The sequence below is a fragment of the Pteronotus mesoamericanus genome, unplaced genomic scaffold, assembly GCF_021234165.1.
Source record: "Pteronotus mesoamericanus isolate MK-2021 breed Mesoamerican mustached bat unplaced genomic scaffold, CSHL_Meso_final scaffold_21, whole genome shotgun sequence".
NCBI lineage: Eukaryota > Metazoa > Chordata > Mammalia > Chiroptera > Mormoopidae > Pteronotus > Pteronotus mesoamericanus.
This window is the reverse complement of record NW_026555310.1, coordinates 24,178,229-24,204,361: the sequence shown is the minus strand read 5'-3', so window position 1 is coordinate 24,204,361 and position 26,133 is coordinate 24,178,229. Positions and strand designations below refer to the sequence as shown.

The following is a 26,133-nucleotide window of genomic DNA, read 5'->3' as shown; positions in this document are numbered from 1 at the left end:
GTTGGGAGAGCAGCCTCGGCGGCAGAGGGCAGGAGACGCTGGCTGACAGCAACGCCACACTGAGCCACGGTCCTCTGAAATTTCTGTTTTCTTTTCTCCACTGCTCTATTTTGCATATTTACAAGTGAATTTGCTCAATATTTCTGGCTTTGTAAATAATTATTTTGCTCGATATAGATAAAAAGGAAAAAATATATGAACATTTATTTTGGCTGTTTTATTGTGATGTACAGGTAATAATATGTCAGATACTATTAGTTGCTATCTGACATACCAAACATAAATAAACAGTGAAGAAGGCTCAAGACTCTCACCAGTTTTGGAAAACAAAGGAACGTGACGGTAACCTGCAAAAGGAATCATATCTAATTAGAACACAAAAAATAACTTAACTGGCAATGACCTTTAGAGTGCTAATGAGAAAGAATAATACTTTACTAAGCATGCCATAAAAACTCTGAGTGTATAGGTATATTCATCTTGTATATTAATTTTCAAAAAATAACATATATTAAGTTTCTATTCTGACTTCCTACTGAGTAACACTGAGGCCACAGCTCATGCTTCTCCTCCTTCAAAGTGCAACATCTCCAAAATTAGCCACTACCCTCCTGCTTCAGACTCTGCTTCCTGGGTACACCTCAGATGGTGTTAGAAAACTAAAGGCACTGAGACGAGGTAATTGGGAATACAATGTAAATCAACCCTCAAGGGGACTGCAATATACAGGCAGCCCTGAAGTGCCTAAAAAGGATCATCTTGGGCCCCAATCTCTTCTCAGGTAGGAAGAATGAGTCATTGCTTCTCCCTTCTCTTTGATTCTCTTCCTTCATTTTAATGGTAATCATGACTATTCCTAATTCAAACAAAAATTCTATGACCGATGTAAAGAAATGCTCTTATATGCCAAATATGTCTAGTCTTCTAAAAGATGCTGTACTCCAATCCTACATTCTGTATGAGAATATATTTCTGTAATCCCACTGAGAGAAAACATGTGTCAACATATAAAATTTACTTTACATTTAGCTGTCATGGATGGAGCTATTTAGAATAAGTATATCTTTGTTAAACTCAAGTGATAATTAACTATCAACATAATCATCTTACTTTTAGGAATATTACCTTTGCTCATGCATAGTACTGGTAAAGTATATTGCCCAAGAAATTCATTTCCAGCCATTACATTTTGATTTTCCACAACAAAACGTACCAATGCCAATTCTGGCACCTGAATAATAAATGTAAATGTTTCATTCCATCTTGGACTAAAAGCTGAAACATAAAAGAAAAGATAGAATTAAAGAATCAGAAACACTGTTTCTAATGAAAAATTCAAGATATCTATTATTCAAAATTTTTTCTTCAACACTTTAATAACAATAACTTGTGTTTTAGAATACTTCAATTTTGTATGCTCCTATTGAGAAAATAATCATGACAATATTTATTGGGTGTTTGCTATTGCTGGGCAGTGCTAAGAACTTTAAGTAGATAATCTCATTTGATCCTCTCAATAACTGCATCAGGGTTGTTACTGTCAACATTCATAGATGAAAAACTGAGCCAGAAAGATGCTGTATACTTTCTTAAGGATTTCACATACACAGCCATTAAGCAGCAGATCAAGAATTCAAGTAGATGAAGTCTAATTTCAAAGCAGAAATGTTTAATCATTATGCAATATGACTACTGTGTTTAGGCATTTCATTAACAAAGGATTGAGATGTCAAGAAGTAACATCATTTTTCTATACCAAGTTTTACTATAGACAGAGAGCTCCATGGAGAGTTGTTGGACTGAAGCCTAGATAATAAGTGTTCAAAAGCCAGCTCTTGTTTGTTTGACTAAATGCTCATTTTAAAAGTCTAAAGTTGAATTTCTGGTCAAGATGGTGGCATAAGTAAATATGGCTTGCGTCCTTGCACAACCACAGCAAAATCACAACTAAAATATAGAACAACCATCACACAGAACCATCAAAAACTGAGTTGAATGGAAGTCTGATAACTACAGAATTAATTAACCACATCCAACAGACCTGGTAGGGGGTTACTGAGAGAGGAATGGGCTACTCCCAAATCCATGTGTGGTGGATAAAAATTCAGGAAGGATATCTCAGGAGCAAGGAGTCCTAGTTCCACACCAGGACCCCAAGCCCAAAGTTATAGTGCCAAGAAGATAGGCCCCCATAACTTCTAGCTGCAAAAAGCAGTTTGGATTGAGTCGGTGGAAGAAACTTCCAGAGTCACAAGCAGTTCCTCTTAAAGAACCCACATTCAGACTTACTCAGACTCATTCCTTCTGAACTCCACCACCAAGGTAGCAAGTTGAAAGGCACAACTGGCATACAGGGAAGAACTGACATGTCTGGCATCAAGGCAAGAATTGTGGGACACCTTTCTCCCAGACAGAAAGACATGCAGAGGTCACTGTCCCTTTTCTGAACCCTCCACCGAGAGCCATAGAGCCAGCAAGGCAGGTACCATATCTGATATTCCATCAACCTGGCTTATACTGTTTGCCCCACCCTGGAGATCCCTAGAGACTCTGCCCCACCCAGGCTGCTTTTCATATGAATGGCTGCTCTTGTCTCATGCTTTACAGCTTTCTAAATCCTCTCAAATAATGCCAGCCTCAGTGAGCCGCCCCTCCACCCCATACCCGCACTTCTCACTAAGTGGCCCCAAGCCGGGCAGTAGCAGCAACCAGCCAAGATTCAGAGCTGGGCTTTGCTTGGGAATCTCCAAGCCCAGACCAAGTAACCACCAACTCATATTACTTTATAGCTCAGGCAGGGTAGCCCCAAGGCAAGGTAGGGGCTGACCTTGGCTTTCACTACCCAGGAAACCCCAGAGCCTACACACCCAGACCATGTCAGACATGTGGACAGCTACAGACCACATCAGAATGCCACCACCCTGCCCTCACAGAGCTGATCCTCCACAGAGGGCAGAAGTTGGTGGACAGTGGTAACATCTAGTCCTTGCAGCTGAGTAGCCTGGTCGGTTGACCTGCTAACAGCAACCAAGTCTCAACTACAAGAGAAGGGTATACTAAGCCCACATGAAGGGTACACCTCAAGAACCCAGGTTGGGCTATAAGGGAGGCTGTGCCACTGGACCCTACAGGACACTTACTACATTAGGCTATGCTACCAAGACATGAAGTAATAACAGCTCTACCTAATACACAGAAACAAACACAAGGAGACTTCCAAAATGAGGAAACACAGCTCAAATGAAAAAGCATATCAAAACTCCAGAAGAAGAGCTAAGTGAAATGGAGATAAGCAATCTATCAGATGCAGAGTTCAAAATACTGGTTATAAGGATGTTCAAGGAACTTAGTGAGGACCTCCATAGCATAAAAAAGATCCAGTCAGAAACAAAGGATACACTAATTGAAATAAAGAACAATATACAGGGAAACAACAATAGAGGGAATGAAGCCAATAATCAAATCAATGATTTGGAACATAAGAAAGAAAAAAACAACAAATCAGACAAGAAGAAAAGAGAATTCAAAAAAATGAAGATAGTGTAAGGAGCCTCTGGGACAACTTCAAGAGGTCTGACATTCACATAATACATGTGCCCTAAGGAGAATAGAAAGAACCAGAAATTGAAAATCTACTTGAAAATATAATGACAGAAAACTTCCCTAACTTAGTGAAGGAAATAGACATACAAGTTCAGGAAGCACAGAGAGTCCCACACAAGATGGATGCAAAGAGGCCCTCTCCAAGACACATCATAATTAAGACACTAAAGGTTAAAGGTAGAGAAAATCTTAAAAGCAGCAAAAGAAAAGCAGTTACCTACAGGGGAATTCCCATGAGACTGTCAGAGGATTTCTCAAAAGATACTTTGCAGGCTAGAAGGGATTGGCAAGAAATATTCAAAGTCATGAAAAGTGGGGACCTATGGCCAAGATTGCTGTACCCAGCAAAGACTTCATTTAGAATCAAAGGACAGGTAAAGAGCTTCCCAGACAAGAAAAAAACTAAAGGAGTTCATCACCACCAAACCATTATTATATGAAATTTTAGAGGGATTTATTTAAGAAAAAGAAGATCAAAACTATGAACATAAAATGGCAATACATATTGATCAACAATTGAATCAAAAAAACAAACAAAGCAAAGAAGAAGAACAGAGACAGATTCATAGATTCGGAGAGCATTTTGATGGTTGCCTGATGGTTGCCTGATGGGAAGATATGGGGGAATGGGTGAAGAGATGAGGGGATTAAGAAGTACAAATGAGGATGTAAAGTACAGCATGGGAAATGGAGTAGCCAAAGAATTTATACGCATGAACCATAGACATGAAGAATGATGTGGGAATTTCCTGATGGAGTGAGGGTTACCTGGTGGGAGGGGGGCAAAGGAAGAAAAATTGGGACAACTTTAATAGCATAATCAATAAAATATAATTTTTAAAAAAGGGAAAAAAAGAAAGGACTAGGAACAAGTTAAAATGAGTTCAAATCAAAATAAACCTATAAAAAAATAAAAGCAATAAATCTATTCCCCAAAAATACAAATAAAAGCCCAAAGATGATGAGTAACTTAGGTCTCTAGCAAAATAGATTATTCCAAATAATTTCTTGTCAAACAAGAAATCTAAATTCTGTCAGTGTGACTTAAATCATCTAATATTTACATAAAATTTAATAGAATCAATTAATTTACATCCACATCAAATACTTAATAAAAAGTCAGAGGTTCAGAGATAAATAATATGTATAGTTTTTCATGGACAAAGGCAATGAATGCTATGCCTGTTATGTCAATAACTTTTTTCTTTGAGTTACATCTGAAAATTTGAAGAATTTGTGGCTAATTATATATTATATATATGTTTTCTATGGTACGTCTAGGGTCATAAGCACACATTTACTAGAGGGTAATCCAGGATGCATTCTATGACCATAAAATATTAAACTAATTAACTCATGCTGGAATAATGGTTATATTACCTTTTCCTAAGAAGAGAAATAACCCCATAAAGAGACAGGCAGGTTTAAGAGTCAGTTCTTTATAGACTCTACAATATGTCTGCACAAAATTCTTATACTAATTAACTATACTTCACTCTAATCTCTCCCTCTCCCTTCCTCTCTCTCTCTCCCCCATACACACACACACACACACACACACACACACTGAAATATACTATATTAAAACGTCATTTTAGTCATTGAAAAAGTAAAACAGGATACCAAATTTGATAGTTACAAATATAGTTTTCCCTAAAAAGAATAAAAATATTTACTTTCACACCTTATACAAATGTGATCTTTTCTTTGCAGATGCTCACGTCTTTCATTACACCACCATGACCATACTGGCTAAGCCGCCTTAGAATCCCTCTTGCCCAGTTCTCTAAGCTTTTATCCTTGCTAGTCTTCCTCACATACATCCTCCATTCATTTTCTGATGCCGTAGTCCCTCCTTATGACTTGACTTCTACATTCTTTAAATGTGAAATCTTAACCTTACTCTATTTTGTATTTCTCATTTCCCTCATACACTTCTTTCTATATCATCTACAAAAACAGTCTTTCTAAAGTTCAGCTCAGTGTCATACCCCTGCTTAAAAATTTTAATTGTTTTCATTTTCTATAGAAATGAATAATTCTAACACCTTATCATGGTTTTCCTGATTTTTCATGACCACCCCCCATAGAACTTTCTTATTTTATCTCATCTCATCTTTCCTAGTAACCTGTATTCCACTTAATCTTGAACTTTACCTTTTCTCAGCATGTTTTAATTTTGTCCTCTCCATGGTTTAGTACTCATATTATTCCTTTTGTCCTAAATGTTCTTATCCTCAATCTTTGTAAAAAATTCTACTCATTCTTCAAGAACTATCTCCAAATTTTCCCTACAATTGCCACTACAATTCTTTGTAATTTCCTTCAAGCACATATAATTCTTTACCATAAAAGTTTTACTTGTATCTCAATTCCCTTACTGAACTGTAAATTATTTATAATAGAGTTAGCGGGGCCTTTCTAATAATACACTAAGAACCTAAGATTTTAAGTTTCTTGATACTTAGCACCAGGCTTTTAACATAATGGGTTCAGTAATCTTTGAGGACCCAAACTGAACTTCTGTAGGAATATCCCCATAAAACCCAAAGAATATTATAAGAGGTGCAGTGAATGGATAAATGTTCTGTGCACTCCACCATGAAGAGTCAAGTAAGAGAATACAGAGAACAGGAGGTAGATTACTAAAAGCTTCCTGATGCCAGCAGTCACCTTTCACAGACACTACTATTGTAATGCGCCTTCAACTTTAAGGGGTACCAGCTAAGTTATCACCAATGTCCTTTCCATTGATAACATAGGATGAAATAACAAAACTTCCCAAATTTCTTTTTCCATGTTGCACTGGGTGTCATGCTGGAGCAGTGTTCAGGGGTTAGAGTAGGTAGATTGTGGGCTTCATAGGGGATTATCACCCAAGAAGAAAGATTCACCTGCTTTTCTTCAGTGCCTTTTAGCCTAGAGCTTATTTCCAGACTCTGAAGTTAAGTCCACTATAGTTTGGGAATATCAACTCAAAGAAGATTCTAGGCCCAAGGATCAGTTCCAAGGTTTTCTCCAAGGTGATCCTGACTAAGGGTCAATGCCAGGAACCTATATTTTTCTAACTTCCTGAATCACTTCAACCTCAGAGACTAAATGACAATGTCAGTACTGTACTGCATAAAATATCATGAGATGCTGGAACACTGAAAACCTTACCAAAGTCAACTCTTCCATTCCTACATCTCCCTTCTAGCAAAAATGACTAAATTGTGAATCCAAACACTGAATGGGTAGGTCTCTATGACACCCTTGGTCTGAGTCAGAAGCCACAGCCCTTTACCTAAAATTTTTACCTGAAATAAAAATGTGTAACATGCTATATCAGAGTCATCAGAGGCTAGAAGCTAATTTTGCAGCTGTCAAAATGTCTCTTAACTCAGTGATATTGGAGAAACATAAAAAGGAGGTAAAAGTGAAAAAAGTAGTAATTTTTTTAGGTCAGATAAATTTTTTGTAGCTGTAATCTGAAAACATACCTAAATAAAACATGAAGTCATCAAATTGTTTTTGCTGCATATAATACTTTCATTGTCTTGAATATAATGCAAAACCCTTGCCTTGTGAATAATAAATAAACATCAAAACTCTATCAACATATAAGCTTTCCAACAAAATGTCTAATGAAATTTCAATAAAATATATTAGGAGCTCACCATTTTTTTTAATTACACGTGTCTGTTGTTTAACTTGATCATTCGGAACACCAAAAATTTCTATAATCACTAATGTGTCAGCTTTGTTAGATGATGAATGATTACTGGGAGGCAACTGGATACCACTGATAACCTGCGCAAAAATATTTGAAAACAAAAATTTAACAGAATATCAAACAGCATCACTATTTAATTTCAAAATAAAATATATGTTCTAAAATGACAGATTTTTGTCAGTTTCCTTAAAAAACTGAAAGTGTAAAATAATGCCAGATTTAAAATTTAACTCTTCTATCCTCAAGTATCAATAGATGAACACTAGGAACATATCTAAATTATTTCATTTTACTGATATATGGTTATAGTAAAATCCACATTGTCCAAGTTTCAACATGTGTTTTCATTTTGAAAGCATTTATTATGATTGTTATGATTGCTTAAAGGCCTTGGTATGATCACCTTCTGCTATAATTCAGACTGAGTTACTCTACTAACATGAACTGTTTTCAAATTTATATTGCGTGTATATATATAGAGATAGAGAGAGCCAAAAGTAGAAGCAATATCAATACTACTTCTGAGAGGTAAGAAAAAGAATCACAATTTCCTAGATAGCATTTTATCATAGTATAATTTATAGGTTCAGATAATTTATCACAAATTTTTTATCATCTACTGCCTATATATCATAAGTAACCTGAGTGAGACAAAATCCATTATTCCTAATGCATATTAGAGACTGGGTATCAGAAAAATGCTTAATAAAATAATTAATAAGAGTTATACTTAGCCTTTTATAATTCAAGTTTGAAAATAACTTACCTAATTCAAAACTCTTAGTTTGAAGATGTCAAAGAGTTAACCAAAAATGTTGAATGACATAATCAATGGCATAAGAAAGCTAATGAAACTACCTCTTCTGATTCCTAAGTCATGCCCTCCAGAATTTGTGCAAGTCATAATGTAACTACAAACTCCCTAGAATGATCAAAGCAGGAGGGAAGACCCACGTGGTTAGAGCAGCAGCTTTCTGTGAAAACTATTAATCCTGTCTGTTTTACACCATGTCACTTACACCCCTACATGAGACCCCTTACAATCCAAACAGATGGCATTTGTAAACATCTGTGCATACTAGCTATCTTCCATCTTCACTTTCTCAATAAATGAGAATGTATGTTCTCTTTATTATTCTCAACATGAAAAAGAAATCATCCATTCAATTAACCTACATGTACTGAGCATACACTTTGTGTCAGGCATTGAGGATAAGGATTGAACAAAATGCAGTCCTTATCCTTAAAATACCCTCAGTCAAATGGCAGAGAAAGACAAGTACTACAAATAAATTAAGAATTATAATACAGTGTGGTAAGCACCTAATATATGCATACATAGGGTGTTATGAAAGAACAGAAGAAAACTACAAAATGACAATGAAGCACAATTAAGTATAGGAAAAATCTTCCCCAAAAAAGTGACCCTTCATCTTAAAAAATGAGTCAGAACATAATCAACAGGTGAAAGGTAAAAGAATAATTCAGTCAAAGAAGATAGTGATGCATAGAGGTGTCATCACGGACAGAAAAGGCTTCCCTATGGTTACAGAATAAGGTGAAATGCTGGTGGTGGTGAGAGATGGGGTTAGAGAAGTAAGCCAAGACCCCAGTAAGAAAGCACTCAGGAGACAGAGATAAATATTATGTAGGCACGGTAAGCTTAGCATTGAGGCAAAATCTCACTGATTAACTTGTGGAAGATGGATCAGGAAGACTAAGACAGATTACCTGAAAACCCCTTAGGAAGCCAAAAGAATAGATGTGATGACAAGTAGCAAGTTCCTAAAAGAAAACTAGCAACAAATGATGACATCAGAACATGGGAATGGATAAGGAAGACATTTAGGAGTAGGATCCACAGAATTTAGAGATAGGTTGGACATGGGAAGTGAAGTAGGTGTGGAAGAGAATGCCTCCAATTTTTTAACCAGAGCTGAGTCAGCGAATGTGACTTAATTCATTGAGATTTAAATAAAAGCATATTTGACTAGAAAGGAATGCTAAGGCTTTAATATTTTAAGTTTGGAATAACAGTGATTAAACAGGTAGGGATGCTAAGTAGGCTGTTAAAAATATGCTTTTATATTCCCAAAATGAGGCCATTAAAGATTAAAGATTTGAGCATTGTTGGTGGCTGAACAATGAATGTACATAAAAGGACACAAGGAGAATATCTAGTTTTAGAAGAAAAGTCTTAGGCAACATAAATATTTCAGTGGAAGAAGAGAGAGAGAGGAACCCACAAATGAAAGTGAGAAAGAATTGCTTAGGAGACAAGGGGAAAAAGGAGACAGAAAAGCCCCAGGGGCCCCGCAAGATTTGTGTGCAGTAAGAAGAGGTCTTAAAGGGTGGCTGGTTCCTGCCTTTTTCTCACTGGAACAACTAGAACAAATAAACTGTTGCTTAAAACAACAAGAACAATGCAACTTTTTGCATTTTTTCATTCATGCAAAAATACAATGGAAAGACATTTTTCACACTTGGAAGAATGTTAAAATAGCAGCCACCTATACTATCTAAAAAGATTAACAGAACTTTTAAAGGTATTAAAAGCACTCAATAAAACTCAAAATATTAAAATATACTACTTAGGGTACATAATAATCAAAAAGAAAAATGTATTAACCTTTTCAATTTTGTATTAAAATTACAAAAGGGATACCAAAGTTATAATTGCATTGTAAAATAACCTTAACGTACAATACTTTGCCAGATTCTAGGAGTGCCAACTAATCGATTTGGGGCTGTATCCAGTGCTGTAGGCAATTCCTACCTATCCACTAGATGCCTTTTGTTCTGGAGTCATAAAATCCTAAACCACGAGGAGAAATGTCAGCTATGTATTTCACTCACACTATTTCCTGTGGTGGCCAGAATAATTTTTGTCCCATCTACCTTTGCTGTACTCTCTTCCCACGTTAATCTCTGGAAGCCAGTTCTTAAACTTCTCAGCTGGGACAAAATGGATAGGGCCTGAAGTGGATGAAAGGGGTCCTCCCAGTCCTGTGCCTTTACACCAGTAAAAGAAGGAGCTGAGGTAGGAAGTATTGTGGGAGAAATGAAGGCTGGAGGTTCTAGTGTCTCTTGTCCCCTGGCATCCAGGTAACAGTAACAGCCTGCAGAGAGCTACACTCAGTCGAAACATGAGACACAATAAACTTGACCATGGACAGCAACATAAGTACCAAAACTCCAGAATAGAATCTGAGATGATTCATATGATTCTAGGAGCAACCACTTAAATAGAAAGAGGGACCAAAGAGACCACACTCACCCAATTTATTTGCAAACAACAGGTATAGATACAATCTAAAATAGAACTGCTTATAATTAAGTGGAGACAGAAAGCTCTCTGGATTTTCACTATTTGGTGATAGTTTTAAAAAGGAAACAGAAATAACACTTAGGTTATAGAAGAATAAGGACATTTTTGAAAAGTCTTTATGGAAAACAATATATTTTAGACAACTACTTTTGCTCTCTACAAAATTACAGAGACTAAAGAAACTATCATCTTTTGTTACGAAAACAAAAGATGAGAAACAGAACAAAAAGGCAGTAGTTGGGGAAGATTGTTGGATAGAAATATAAAGCAAGTAATAGGAGGTACATAAAAACTGGGGCGGAAAACTAATAATGCTGGTGGAAAATTCACATCTACATTAGAATCAGTAAAAAATAAATTCAAATACAGAGGAAAACAAATGCAGAGGGAACCGGAAAGTGATAAAGTTGACATGAATTAGTAAACATGAAGAGAAGACATTCAAGGAAAGCATATGAATACTTTCTTTTAGTTTCTAAGTAATCAGGCACATTGGTAGACATAAGGGGAAAAATTGTAAACTGCGAAAGTCCAATGCTGGGATTAATGAAAAGTAAATAGCTCCTAGAATTTCCTAGTAAAATTCCTTAAAATTAATGAGGAAAAAAGCAGCATATCCACAAGATAATGAGTGGGCTGACCTCGACTTCTTGATCACAATATTAAATGCCTAAAGACAATGGAATAATATAAACAAACTTCAGAGAGGAGAAAGTTTTAGCCTCAGTATTTCTATTCACAGGCTGATAGTCATTCATGCAAAAAGTCAACAGAAAGATATTTTTTGGTGGTGGAAGGATGCTAAAATACCAGCCACCTATAATACATAAAAAGATTGACAGAAACTTAAAAAGCATTAAAGGAAACCAATGGAACTCGAAGTATTACCATATACTATCTAACATATAAGAACCAAAAAAGGAAAAGAAAAAGGTATTAACCTTACCCTTATCATAAGTGTAACTGGATTGCTCTCTTCTGGTGTTTTCCTTGGATCAAACTCTTTTTCAGTATCTCTTAGAAACTGCGGTTTCAAAATATACCCAGAATTACCATTATCCAAAAATTTCCCATTTTGAATGTCCATAGGCAGACCAGGAGTCTGGAAATTTAAGGCCACTGTGAGAAAAAAAGTATTGTGACATTGTTAGGAAATACAGAGAATAACTAAAGAAACAAGTTAATAGATTTACTGAAACCTAATCATGGATTATATATCCTATATCCTGTTAAGAGCAAGCCTCATTAGTCAAATAAGTCATGATTTATAAACATTTCCCCTGCCATGTATATATCAGCATATGATGGTGAGTTTCAAAGTTTAATCTGTATATTATTGTATAGTTTTGTGTCAAAGAATCAAAATGGCACACGGTGTAAATTAAGAATAACAATGTTGAACTGTATCAAATTAAAAAACTCTGCACAACTAAAGAAGCCATCATCAAAATGAAAAGGGAACTGAATATATGGGAGAACATATTTGCCAATGATACATAGGACAAGGGTTTAATCTCCAAAATATATAAAGAACACACACAACTCAACACCAGGAAGACAAAGAATCCAATCAAAAAATGGCGAGAGGACCTGAATAGAGGCTTCTGCAAGAAGGACATACAGACCACCCACAGACGTATTAAAAAAATGCGCAACTTCACTAGCCATCAGAGAGATGTGATTTAAAACCACAATGAGATATCACCACCTGACACCTTCCAGAATGGCCATGATAAACAAATCAACAAACAAAAAGCGCTGTCCAGGATGTAGAGAAAAGGAAACCCTCATGTACTGTTGATGGGAATGCAGACTGGTGTAGCCACTGTGGAAAACAGTATTGAATTTCCTCAAAAAATTAAAAATGGAGCAGCTTTATGACCCAAAGATTCCACTGCTAGGTATATACCCTAAGAATGCTAAAACACCAATTCAAAAGAACTTATGCACCCCAACGTTTATAGCAGTGCTATTTACAGTAACCAAGTGTTGGAAACAGCCTAAATGCCCATGAGTAGATGAATGGATTAAAAAACTGTGATTCATCTACACAGTGGAATACTATGCAGCAGAAGGAAAGAAGAAGGAATCCCTGTCCTTTGCAACAGCATGGATGGAACTGGAGAGCATTATGCTAAGTGAAATAAGCCAGTCAGTGAAAGACAAACATCATATGATCTCACTTACAAGAGGAAATTAATGAATACAATAAACTAATAAGGAAAATAGAACCAGAGACATGGAAACAGGGAACAGACTGACAGCTCCCAGAGGAAAAGGGGTGGTGGAAGGGTGGAAAGAAGGGGAAGGGAGCAGGAAGAACATGTATGAATGACCCTTGGACATGGTATGGGATCGACTGTGAGAGCAAGGCATGGGGTAGAACAAAGGAGGGTAAAGAGGGGGAAATTGGGAAAACTGTAATAGAATAAACAAGCATAAAATAAAATTTAAAAAATAACAATGTATATGTCAGATAACACCCAGTAAATATGAGAATAAATAAAATTAGTACATTAAATGCAGGAAGGGAAGACACCAATTATATTATAAACTTTCATGTCCAAAGAAATACTGTTACCACTTGAGAAAATGAGAAAGAGGCAGAGCTATGTTTTTAAAATATAGAAATATATTCATACAAGCTGGTAAATAGCCACTATGTACAGTACGCCCACTCACCCCCAACAACCCACCACCACCATCCCGACCTCCCTCTCTCCCTCTCTGCAAACCTGCAGGCCTTGTCACAATCCAGCCGCTGAAGGGCTAACACCTGGCACAGTCTGACTGGTTGGTGCCAGCACTATAATAGCTCATCAGTTTGGAACAGGAGGAGTCTGGTAAGGGCAATAATAAAGCTATGCAATCTTACTCACTTTTCAACTATGAATGCAAAAGTTGGTGTAGAGTGTAAAAGATAGAGGTTACTTAACTTGAAGAGGTCTTTAGCAAATCTTCCAAGCAAAAGACTTCACATTCACTCTTACATAAATTTTGGTTTCCTTTTTCCCTTTCCTACACTTCCCATGTTAACTCTATGAATTTATTCCATGCCCCTAAATTTCAGCTAGATTTACCCTCTCCTACATATTTAGGAATAACTACAACTCTTGAAACCAGTGATTCATCATTATTGCCTGACTGAAAAACACCCAAGGCCCCAAAAAAAATCTTCATTGGAAAACCCTTTTCAAGAATCTTTTATTCATTTGCAAAATTCGTTTTATCTTATCTTTGCAAAAAACGTAATATCCTATATAACATACCCATTTGACAACCTACATTCCAAAATTCTTGAGGATTAAAATTAGAAGAGTTTGCTCTTGTTGCTTTGGGATATATTCTGGTAATAAACTTGTTGGTGTGCAGAATAAAATCATTGGCTAAAAAATAAATCATTAAAACATTGTGAAAATTTTCAAATAAATAAACTACTTTGTCTATATATATTATATAACTCTACAATAGTTTAAACAATTTGTATATGTATTGTCTTGGCAATTAATGTAAATCAAAATATATCCATGCTTTTACATTTGACAGTGTAATTCACTGTCATCGAGAAGGTAATGAAAACTTATTACACAATTTAATGCACACTAATCATTCACTTGAGAAAAATGATTAGACAACATTCATAGGTAATATTTTGGCATTTTTTACAGTCAAATTAATTTCACTTTGACATAAAGATATATAAAATTCCCAAATAAAATACCTCCAGTTTTTTTCAATATGAATAGTATTATCCCACATTTTGCCTTTTCTTTGGTTTTCACATTAGGACAGAATCACATATAAGTCATATAAAGGTATATGGTGCCATAAAATTAACCCAGTTGAATATTTAATCAATTATCAGGGTTGAAATGGACCTTAAAGTTATATAGTTCAGCTGCCAACTCTAACCACCACATCTTCCCCCAAAATTCATTCATTCTTTCATTCTCTGTTTGCATCCTTCCATTGAAAGAGAACATACCAATACTTCTGATTATTTCAGACTCAATCAGGAAGTATCCCAACACTTCTGATTATTTCAAATGTTTTTCTTACTAAGATAAGGTCTATTCTACAGTCTACTTGAATTTCTATATATCTTCTTTATTTCAACTATGTATTCTTTATAAGTTCCTATTTTTATATATTCTATTTAAACCAGTTAAGATGAAAAACTAATTTACCCTTGTTTCCATCAGACATCCTTTCAAATTTTTAAACACATATTTATGTTTCCCCAAGATTTCCAATCTTTCACTAGGCAGATCCCATTCTCTCAACCATCCCTGCTAACATGGTGACCAGTCACGGGATAAATGGTTAATGCTTATAGCCCATTATACTTGCTAGTCAAACTAGAACAGAATCATTGCCACCCTCATTCTGAATGCTATTCTTTAGGAAGCATTACCAACTAAAAAATTAGTTACAGAAGGAAACATTAATTACAGTTAATCAGCTCTCATTTTTAGAAGTTATACAATCCTTGAAACAAAATGTGTTTTGAAGCTACTCATGTATAAATGCACCATGTGTATTCTAGTATCATAATCCCCCATCCAGTTCTAAATTAGATGTTTATCTTTACCTAAAACATGTACTCTTCTGGGTCTTAATTTTTCCCAACTACAAAGTAGTAAATATGAATAATCACTAGAGAATCTTATAATATGATTTTGTTACCTCTGAGATCAACCTTTAGTAATTAAAATATGCTGTAATAACATGTGTTATTACAAATACAACTTATGTTAATTTTATATAAATGAGAAAATTGAGTTTAAAAAATGAGAAATAAAACCACATATAATTTCTTCACTCAGTTAATAACCACTGATAACCTCTTTGTATAAATTTATCCATTCTTTTGTCCTACATACATTATTTTAATTGAATCATATTGTTTATTCCCTTTCATGAATGTCCTTTTTTTCTTGCTAAAATAATGTGAGAATCATTTCATTTCAACAATATTCATCTACTATATTATTTTAATGACTAAAAATATTTATATATGAAAAGTTCTGTTTCTTATTTTTCCTTATTATAAATCTAATGTTTTTTTAAATAATGATGAACATCTCTAAAGTACACCTTTGCACAAATCATTAATTATTTACTATTGACTTTGGTTTCAAGAAAAATATTCTATATTCTTTCCAAAGAGATGGTGCTCCTATACTTTATAACTCTATTCAGAACTACCCAGTCCCTCTTCAGAGTTTGAGAAAGTGCTTAATATAATGAAAATGAGAGAATTACTACTTTTGCTGCACCCAAAGGCCCTATTCCCATGAACAACAAAAAAAAATCATTCAATAGCTTAAAAGGACGGAGACTAGTAAAGTAGGTCATTCAAATTCAAACTCTGTTGACAAGACTTAACAGTAAAAAATATACATTATATCACAACCCAACACACACAATTATAAATTATAAAGAAAACAATACTTATTCTTACTACACACAATATACAGTATTTTATTCTATTACATTACATTTTATTATTTTAACTGTAGTATATTCTTACTGAATTAATTTTTGTTCACAATCTGCAGTTTAAAAACAAAAACAAAAAGGATCCTAAAATATCCAGGCTCTCTCTAATAGACAGTTTAGGGAGATGAGCTAAAGCATACCTCTAAACCCTTGGGTACAGGTGGCCAGCCTAATGAGGTTAACTGACAAATATATCAGAATCCACACTTCCAAACAGCCAACAGCTTTTATCAAGTCAGTTGCAGATGCTCATTTTCATGCCATGAAACATGAGACATCTTTTTTTTTTTACATGTGACAGTAGTTTGCAACTTCTCAGAGGTTTGGAGATTCACGTGACTGGTGAGTTAATGACCCATCCTTTTTTAAATTGAGGATATTCCCCACCATGCCACCCTGAAAAGAGGGTAGGATCTGCTTCCCATGCTATTTCTCAGGCTTTGTTACATCTTGGGCCCTACCAAATGGAATAACTCACCTGAGATTTAGAATCTGAAGATAGGTTAAAAAAAAAAAGATGGACAAATATTTCTCTACAGGTGTGCTGCGGTGGGGCACTCTTTGCACAGCCATCTGGGGATTAGGTTTTGGTGCGATTTCCTCTCTCTTCTTCACCTCAGACATACAGCCCCCAGGTCTACTTAACCACCCCTCTTAGATGCCTGCTAGTCCACAGAGTGCACCCTGGCCACACAGTCCACTCTCGCTGCTATACAGCTTCGCCACCTCCTCCCAGCAGGCAGTCTCATCCTTATGCTGCTACCAGAGGCGTCTTTCAGAAACACAGCGAGGATCATGTAACTCCTGAGACTTTTCTCCTGCTCATCCTTGATTCTGGGACAAAGTTCAATTTACTTGGAACTTGGCTCTGCCTTTCTTTGCAGCCTTGCCACACTGTGCTCTGCTATATAAATTACTTACCACAGCCCCATCCACCAAAATGTCCATACTAGACATTCTCAATCAAACTTTCATGATTTAAAGAAGTTGATTATTGGTTGAGTTCTGTGAAATAAAACTTAATGTAACCTTAGGCATATAACCTTTTTAAAAATTATGTTAAATATGTTGAAATTTTATGAGAATGTGCTTTTTAGAAATAACATTGGCCCATCTTGACACCTTAGCAGTTAATATAATGTTTAAACACTTGAATTGTTTGAATCAAGAATTTACCTTTCAACTTGGAAAGTTTTCGAGCTGTTGACTCTCCAATAGAATTGCTTTCATTAAAATGTTGATACTGTCTTGAATAGTGAAAGTTTCTGAACTTCTCAGCTTTAGTATAAATGACAAGATCAGATAAGGCCACAGCCATTTTTACCTTCGTGGTGTAAGAATAAAATGCAGTAATTTCACATTTTTGCACTGATAATTTGAAAATTTTCTCTCCCAACAAAGAAAAAAATGCTTTCAAATAGATGATTTTGCTCTTTTCATAAGATTATCTCCTCAAAAACCGTATGGATTAGGTCAATGTGATTATTTTTTGACAGTAATATTTAATGTTAATACAAAACAGCCCAAACCTAATATCCTAATTAATGTAACAACTATTGAGGAAGGCAATTATTGTTATTTCCTTTTCCCCAAAGACTTCAGCTTGTTCTCATAAATTTTACAAATTAAGGAATTTTAGTCACGAGTAAGTCATAGTTTCAGGATGATCTAACATTTTGGAATAACATCTATTGTATAGTGTACATTGGCTCTTTTTTTCAGCGCTGCTTCTATATTCCTTACACTTCTGCTAGCCCTTTCCCAAGTTTTGTTTAGGGAAAATATTTCTTGCTCATGTTCAATCTATGTGCATATGTAATATGAATTGGGCCTGACTAATCAAAGCTTTGCCTTCTCATTGGTTCAGGGATGTGCATATAACTGGCTCATAGCCAATGTACAAGAAGAATTTACTTGGTCATTTGGGAGATAGACAGGCTTTCCACCGGATTTGAACCTGGAAGCATATACAGCTTGGCAAAGTCCTGAACCAATATAGAGAAAGCGAGGCTAAAGTTGGAGAAAGAAAGTTCTGTGGATTTTTCTTGAGACGCTATACCAAGTCGTTCCTAAAAGTCGAATCCTTTCTCTTAACCTATTCATTTATGGGGGTCAATTAATTTAATTGGGCAAAAATTAATTAATTTTACTTAAACCAAACAAATTAGTTTTGCAACCTGATGTACCTTGTTATGTTTCATTTATTTGTATGCTTATAATACTATATTTTATAAACAATGATTTTCAGTGATTCCTAGAGGAAGAGAGTATAAGGGGACAACATGGTGATGGAAAAAAATACAATAAAGATTAAATTTTTTAAAAACAATGATTTTCTTGTCTCTGACAGTATAATCTCCTTGAGGGCAGAGACATTATGTTGTTTGTATCTTTTGTATGTTTCACAATGCTTAGTACATAAGAACACATAATATTTGTCACAATATAGAAAAAATATAAAAACAAACAGGAAGAGAGACAACTTTTAAAAATTCTTTTTCACTGCTATTTTTTTCCAAAATAATTTAAATGACAGACTATAGTTTCTATAAGAAGGAAAGAGATTTTTTCCTCCAAAAACATTTTTAATTCTCTACCAATAAGAAAATAAGACAACTTTTTCAATCATTTGTAAAATTTTCTCAGTTTATAATCTCACCTTCTTTTTCTTGAAAAGTGGTAATTTAACTAAACTCATTGACTCTGTTTCCTTTTCTTGACTGTCTCTTAAAATATCCAGTAATTGTGATTCACTGTCTTTGTCCTCCTCCTCTTCTTGATCTGCCTCTTCATATTCTTCATATTCCTCTACCTGACCACGCTTATCAGAACCTCTTCTTGCATGGGTTTCCAGCAAGCTTCCTATTTTCTTGTCTCTAACTAAAATTTTGAATTTTAATGCCTACAGAAACAATTTGAAAGACAGATACTGTTACACATTTACAAGTTAGTCTACATTTATAACAGTCATTAAAAAGTCTTTCGTCATATTTTCAATTAACTCACAGTAGTAAAATACATAAGAGCTTCATCTTTTTCCATACCTCTATAAATACTATAACAGACACTTTCATCATTAAATTTTTCACTCATTTAAATAAAATAAAGAAAACTATAAAAGGGAACATTCAAATACTGTAATAATGCTCTGCATCAAAATGATAACATGTCAGAACTGAACTATTTGTTCTTAGACCATGCTATCATGTAAAAAAAAAAGTTCATTTATCACCTGATAAAAATTGGAGTAAAGAGAAAAAACTAAAGAAGAGCCAGAGAGGAATGAGGAAATCCTCAAGAACGCAGTGTTACAGAAGAAAGTGTTTGAATGTTGTTGAGGGCACAAGTCAAATGAAGCCTGAAATAGGTCCATTAGATTAGTAGGAAAGTCTTTGATGACCACAGGAGATATTTACTGTGATGCAGTTGGAAGAGGAAGCCTGATTAGGTAAGCTATGAGATGAGGAAATGGAAATTTAAGTTGAGTCAGGAAATAATAAAATAGAGAGCTACAGAACAAACTGAAATCCTGAGGATAGGGTGGGGTGATTTTTTTAAACCACATACTTGAATATGACCAAGTGAAGATGAAAAGTGGCCCATAGAGACAGTGAAATGGAAAAGAACAGATTAAATGTAGGGGGGGAACTTGCCACCCAGCAGCTGAGGCATTGGGCTTGGACTCTATTTACAGATCTTAGCTTGTTCTTAGCCTGTTACCTATGAAACATACCAAATTCCTATGGCCCAATATTAATTGACTTGAAATTTTGGACTCATAGGGTGTGACACACAATAAAAAATGTGGGGTTTTACATATATCTCTATATATTCTCTTTTTCAAAGTATATCCATCTAAATGTTCTAAGCAACACATTGCAAAAAATACACCTCTTTAAGTGATCAAATCTAAGCATTTTCATTGATCTCTATCCCAGTGTCATGAGCCAATATAATAATGACATACATTTTCTTTTGTTCATAACCAGAGCTTCACAGACAAAATGTTACCTCTGGTGAAGGTAGTTCATCTAGATAATCATCAAGAACATCACAAAGCAAGGCATCTCCCAAAATAGACTGCAAATTGTCTGCCATTACTTCTTGTTGGGAGGGGGAGCAGTGATTTTCTAAAGAGAGCACCACTGGGTAGTCAGATGTCTAAAAAATTAACCGTTACTACAGTTATTTCTCAGAACTCCTCAATAACTTTAATGCAATTAATAGAAGCATTTAATCTATTTTAATACTTATTTTTAATGTACCTTTGCAAAATAATTAAGTATTTTTTAAACTGAAAACACTTTCAAGTTTGACAAAACAGGAAACATTAAATCTATTTAGAAGGAAAATTATTACTATTTCCACTAGAAGTATAAGAAAAAAACTGAAGCATCCAACAGTGGGTACTTGTTGAAATAAATTATGGCTTATACATTTACACTAAGGAATGATACAGATGTGTTAAGAAGGAGGTGCCACTATATATACTGCTATAGAAGTTTGCCTATAGTAGAGTTTTATGAAAAGCAAGTTGCCAAAGAATGAGTCTACCTTTTAATTTTTCAAACTACAAATATATGTGTTTATTTGGATGTTTTTAAATGTGAGGAAAAAATTTCAACACTAATAAACTAAAGAAAATAACTTTTCCTTAACTTATTAAAAAAGTTTTAACTTATTAAAAAGTTTTAATAACTTATTAACTCTTATTAACTTATTAAAAGTTTTCCACTTTTTCAGTTTTAAATTCTAAAATCAAAAATCATTGCTTTATAATTAAATAAAAATAGCTATTTTCAGTTTTTAATAATATATAGGATATATTAAATAAGGATAACTCTACAAAGATATTTTCTGCTCTTTCTTACCATTGTAAATTTGATATTCACCACAAAATAGAGAACAACATTCATTTTTGGATCTTATTCAAAATTATTCTGTTTCCTTATATAATCATCAGAACACAAGTTTACCAACTTATAAACAAGCAGGAAATCACAAAAGTCTGCTTCATCATCCTAGACATTTGATTAGAGGATATAATATCTTTTTAATATATGAGTATTTTAGTTTCCTGTGGCCACTGTAACAAATTACTGTGAACTTGGTTGCTTGCAATGATAGAAATTTATTCTCTCACAATTCTGGAGGCCAAAAATTTAGAATCAGTTTCACTGGCTAAAAATTACTTCAACAGGCTCTAGGGCAGATCTGTTCATTGTCTCTTTCAGCTTCTGGTAGTTGCCAACATTCCTTGGCTTGTGGCCATATGACTCCAATTTCTGCCCCTCATTCACATTGCCTCCTCCTCTATGTGCATGGAATCTTCCTCTATCTCCCTCTTATAAAGATATATGTGATGGCATTTAGGGCCCACACAGATAATCTAGGATTAAAAAACAAAATCCTTATCTCAAATTTTTAATGTCATCATATCAGCAAAGACACTTTTTCTAAATGGAGTGACATTTACAGGTTCCAGGAATGAGAACCACGTTTCTTCAAGGGCCCATACTCAACCTTCTACAATATGCCTTTTCATATATGCCCATATACACATACATATAGAGATTTAGTCTAATATCAAGAGGACATGTGAAATTTTTTCCCCAAAATAAAAAGGGATTTTGAGACTAGGCTAAGTGATAGCCTAGCACATTAATTTCATAATTAAGCCCTGACTTCACTTACTGGAGAGAACTCATTTTTTTTGCCTTCTGTGGTGTTCCTTTGCTCCAACTCCTGGAAAGGTCCTCGTTTTTTGATCATCCCTGGCCACATCTAAAGTATGTGTTGAGGAATTTGCTTTCTTTGCAGCTCACTTCCTGACCTAGGATTGTTTTAAGGCTCATCTAAGAGTTGGGCTTGTGTTTTGTTTTGTTTTTAGCAGTATTATTACTTTAAAAATTTAGTTTTCTTATATGTGTGCGTCTAGTAAGTTACATGTGCCAATACCTATACCCAAAGGTTTTTCCCAATTATAGTTACTAAGTCTGGTTTATTTCATTGCTATCTCTTTCCCAAATTAATGGTAGAAAATTCAACCTGCAATCTAATCTTTGCTGCAAAACTGAGTTACCCTGTTCAATTGAGAAAGATCATTGAGTCTTTGTTGCTCAACTGCCTTTCTTTTCATTCTGTCTCTTTCTCTTTGGAATCTTAGAAGCTGTAAGGGTTTCCATCCTTGCAAGTCCTGTGAATTTTTAAATTGTCTCTATTTCCTTTTATTTCCTTGGTTTCCCACCCTGGATGAAGTGAGAGAGTTTCCTGTAAAAATATTCGGAAAAAGTATTTCAGATTAAGCCTATTGCAAGTGCAAAGGCTTTGAAATGTGTCTGAAAAAGAGTAAGGAGGCCAGAATAGACAAGTGAACAAAGGAGAAAGGAGAAAAGATCAGAGAGGTAACAGAAAACAGGGGATGTAGGGCTTTGGGAGTCACAGTATGGATTCTAGCTTTTATTATAAGTGAGACAGAAAGTTTTGAGAAGGGGAATGACATGATCTCACTTACCAAAAAGTCACTCTGGCTGATATATTGAGATGAAACTGCAGGGGAAGAGAAAGAGAAGCAGGACCATTGGATAAGAAGCCATTGCAATAATCCATGTATGAGGGGACTGTGGTTGACCAGGACAGTGACAATGAGAATGGGGGAAAGAGATTAAAGTCAGTGTATATTTTAAAAGCAGAGTCAAGAGGATTTGCTAAAGAACGTAAGAGGTTGGAGAAAAGGAGGGGAGGGTTAAAGTTGACAACAATGATTTATTTTCAGCTTGCGCACATAGAAGTTACCATTCAGTGAAACTGGGGAGAGCAAAGAAAGAGTAGGACTGACAGAAAAAGGAATAGTTAGAGCTCAATTCTGGACATGTAATATTAAATACGCCTATGAAATATGAAAATAGAATGTAATTGTCGGTATTGGTGTAGAGTTCCAGGGGGAAGTTTGGGTAAAGATATGTTAGAATCATAAGAAATTATATGTTTAAGAGAATCAATGGCATACATCAATGTTTTAAATTAAGATAGAAACTTTTCATATTTTGTACTTTGTGAATGTTTAGTATTTTATAATCTATTTCTAACAAATAGTGGAACAACTGATTTAAATTTGTGATTTTAAATTATGTTTATGCTTACAGATAACATGCTGACCTATTTAGGAGAACTCCAACTTTATCAAATTTGTAAGTTTAACTTACAGATATGCATTAATTTACTAAATAAATATTAAGTATTCAGTGAGATTATGTTAAATCTCTTCAATTTCACTACAGTGAATAACTTAAGGAAGAAATCAAATATACTAACTTAACTAAAACAATTTGAAATATATAAAGTTGCTTAATTAGCCAAGTTTGTAAATGGGACCAAGTATTATCCAAAGTTGAGTGACTGTTAAAACCTGTTCAATTTATAGAGTAGGGTTTGTAAGCTGACTTTAGAAGTTCTAGAAAGACTATATCTCTAAATCTGTAACTTTAATAATTGAATAGTAATTTTAAAATCCAAAATAAACTTCTAAACATTTTTGCTGTATAAATAACTGCCTCATTGTCATTAAAAAATGTCAACAATTGAGATAATACATTTTTGACACATTTTATTTTTGTGTCTTGAAAGTAAAATAGTTGAATATTGGTAAAATATTTACTATTATATAAACCTACGGTTATATAAAACACTATTTCACAAACATTTTTTACCATATTCATATTAATAAACATATTTTATATTATGATGCAATAAACACACATATTATATATATTTTATAATTAAACAAAAAGTTCCATGAAACACATGTGAGATTAACTTTGATAAATTTATCATTAACTATATAATACACGAATATCACTGCTTACTAATGGATCACAACCCACAATTTGAAAGATCACTAATCTACACTAAGGGCAAAGATCATGGGATTTTGAAACATGTAAATTATATTTAAATAACTATAATTTAATAAAAATATGCACATACTATGAATGCATATTTGTGTATCGTTTGGATCACAGTTTTAAACAGGAGCTTGCTGGTGAGCGTATAACCATGGTATACAACAGGTTCATTTTGAGATCCATCCCAGCAATCGATTTCCAGACAACGGCATCCTTTCATAAGAGCACTAGCAAAATTTAAACAAAATAAATTGTCATTCTTGGATCATTAAAAATGTCAAAATATTCTAAAGACTATTTGTAATTTTGCAATAAATTTATAAATGAATCCATGATAATGACATGTTGTTGTGTTGAACTGGACACACTTTTCTTCTTGTGTTCCATGAGCACGGCCTGACATGGGATGGCCATGCGCAAGCCACAGCCCCAGCACCGCCAAGACGGCACAACAGACAGGACTCAGTCTCTGAATCCTGCTGTTTCTATCTATTACTTATGCTCCAAATTCTCTAAGTCTCACCAAAAAATGTTTGGTGTACAGTTCACTATCAATAAATATTTCCTGTGTTTATACTAGGAAAAAAATGAGACTTACGAAGGTGCAAGAAAAAAGTGGAAGACAGACAGAAGTGATCTCCTAAACACAGTTTTGGAAGAGAGGTAAAGAATGAAAAGAGGTTGATTTGAACTCCAGGATCTTGGAATTGATACTCGTGCATTGGGAAGAAGATCAAAAAAGGCCCCTGCTATTCATGGAGATATTTTTTCCATAGAACACCAAGTCACCACTTACTTGTTTTCCAAAAAGAATATTAATTTACCCCACCATCTCTAGGTCAGTGGTTCTCAGTCAGGACAATTTTGCCTCCTAGGAAACATTTGGCCATGGGTGGAAACATTTTTGGTTACCATAACTGGAGATGGAAGAGAGATGTGTACCTAGCATCCGGTGGTAGAAGCCAGGAATGCTAGTAAACAATCTATCAGGGGCAGGACTAAGGCTCCACAACAACGTATTACTTCACATAAAATGTAAAGAATTTATGAAACCCTGCCCTGAGCCATGAAAACCTGGAGAAGAGAGTGTGGTCTTAGCACCAAGTATTTGATGTAGAATAAGTAATTCTTTCAAACAGAAATACAGAGTACCATATAAACCATGTGCAAAAATAAACTTAGATCTAGCACTTCTTTGGGGATCATTTTAGTCAACTTTTTAGGGAGATGACTCAAGCACTATTTGGGTAGGAGTGTAACTGAGAAAAGATAAAGCAATTGTGGCACTGAAGTCAAGGTGTTGAATTCGGGGGGTGGGGGCAGCACGAGAAAGGACTTTGTGTTCCCCTGGGCATAATATAAATGAAAGACAGAAAGGAACTGAGGAGGTAGGGCATTCAAAGGGAAGGGGATCAATAAATTTCATCTGTTTTGGAAGCTTCACTTAAACAGCATAAAGCTAAATGCTTAATAAATTCTTGCGTGAGGTTTGGCTTTAAGGCCATTTTGTCTTGCTTTTTTAAATGCACGCTGTTTTATTCAGTCATGTAGAGATGCAATACAGTGTAAAATTTCAGAGCTTTTCAGTGCATTTGTCCTAGCGTTGGAGGATCTGACCTAGAACCTTCTTTGAAGGAAATCTTATTTGACCCATTGATATTTTCAGAGGCAAGTAAGGCAGCCGCCTAATTTTACTCCTAGATTGGGCTCTATTTGTAGAAATGATACAGAATATATTGCTCAGGTAGTGTACTTCTTTATGTATCTAGATTTTAAATTGTAGAATAATCAATATATATTTGTAAAGTTCATTAATTTCCATGAAAGAATGTTTGCTTTACTCTCCTTTTGGTCGACTGTCAATGTATATTGTCTTGGTCTTTTTATCAATACAAGAATATAAGTTCTCTAGGGTGCTAGCAGAGAATAATCTTGAACTCTCTGTTGGGAAAACAAAAGACAAAAAACCTACCAAAACCTCAGTTGTGGAAGAACACTTTTCATGAAGGACAACCTAAATAATAGTGATTCTTTCTGCTCCTCTAGATAGTTTTAATTACATGCTTAGAACCATCTAACCT

General features: G+C 34.7%; 1 protein-coding gene across 1 annotated transcript in view; it reads right to left on the bottom strand.

The window, feature by feature from the left end:
• Nucleotides 1-261: 261 nt before the first annotated feature.
• The window catches only part of PLCZ1 (phospholipase C zeta 1), a 36,649-nt gene continuing 10,777 nt past the window's right edge, over nucleotides 262-26,133 (bottom strand). Inside the window, exons 4-12 of the mRNA XM_054590801.1 lie at nucleotides 24,135-24,279; nucleotides 20,160-20,309; nucleotides 18,808-19,050; nucleotides 17,325-17,472; nucleotides 13,916-14,032; nucleotides 11,593-11,765; nucleotides 7,263-7,395; nucleotides 1,126-1,275; nucleotides 262-347 (exon numbers count right to left, since the gene is read on the bottom strand). Of these exons, the coding sequence (XP_054446776.1) occupies nucleotides 262-347; nucleotides 1,126-1,275; nucleotides 7,263-7,395; nucleotides 11,593-11,765; nucleotides 13,916-14,032; nucleotides 17,325-17,472; nucleotides 18,808-19,050; nucleotides 20,160-20,309; nucleotides 24,135-24,279 (1,345 nt within the window). The remainder of the gene's footprint in view (nucleotides 348-1,125; nucleotides 1,276-7,262; nucleotides 7,396-11,592; nucleotides 11,766-13,915; nucleotides 14,033-17,324; nucleotides 17,473-18,807; nucleotides 19,051-20,159; nucleotides 20,310-24,134; nucleotides 24,280-26,133) is intronic.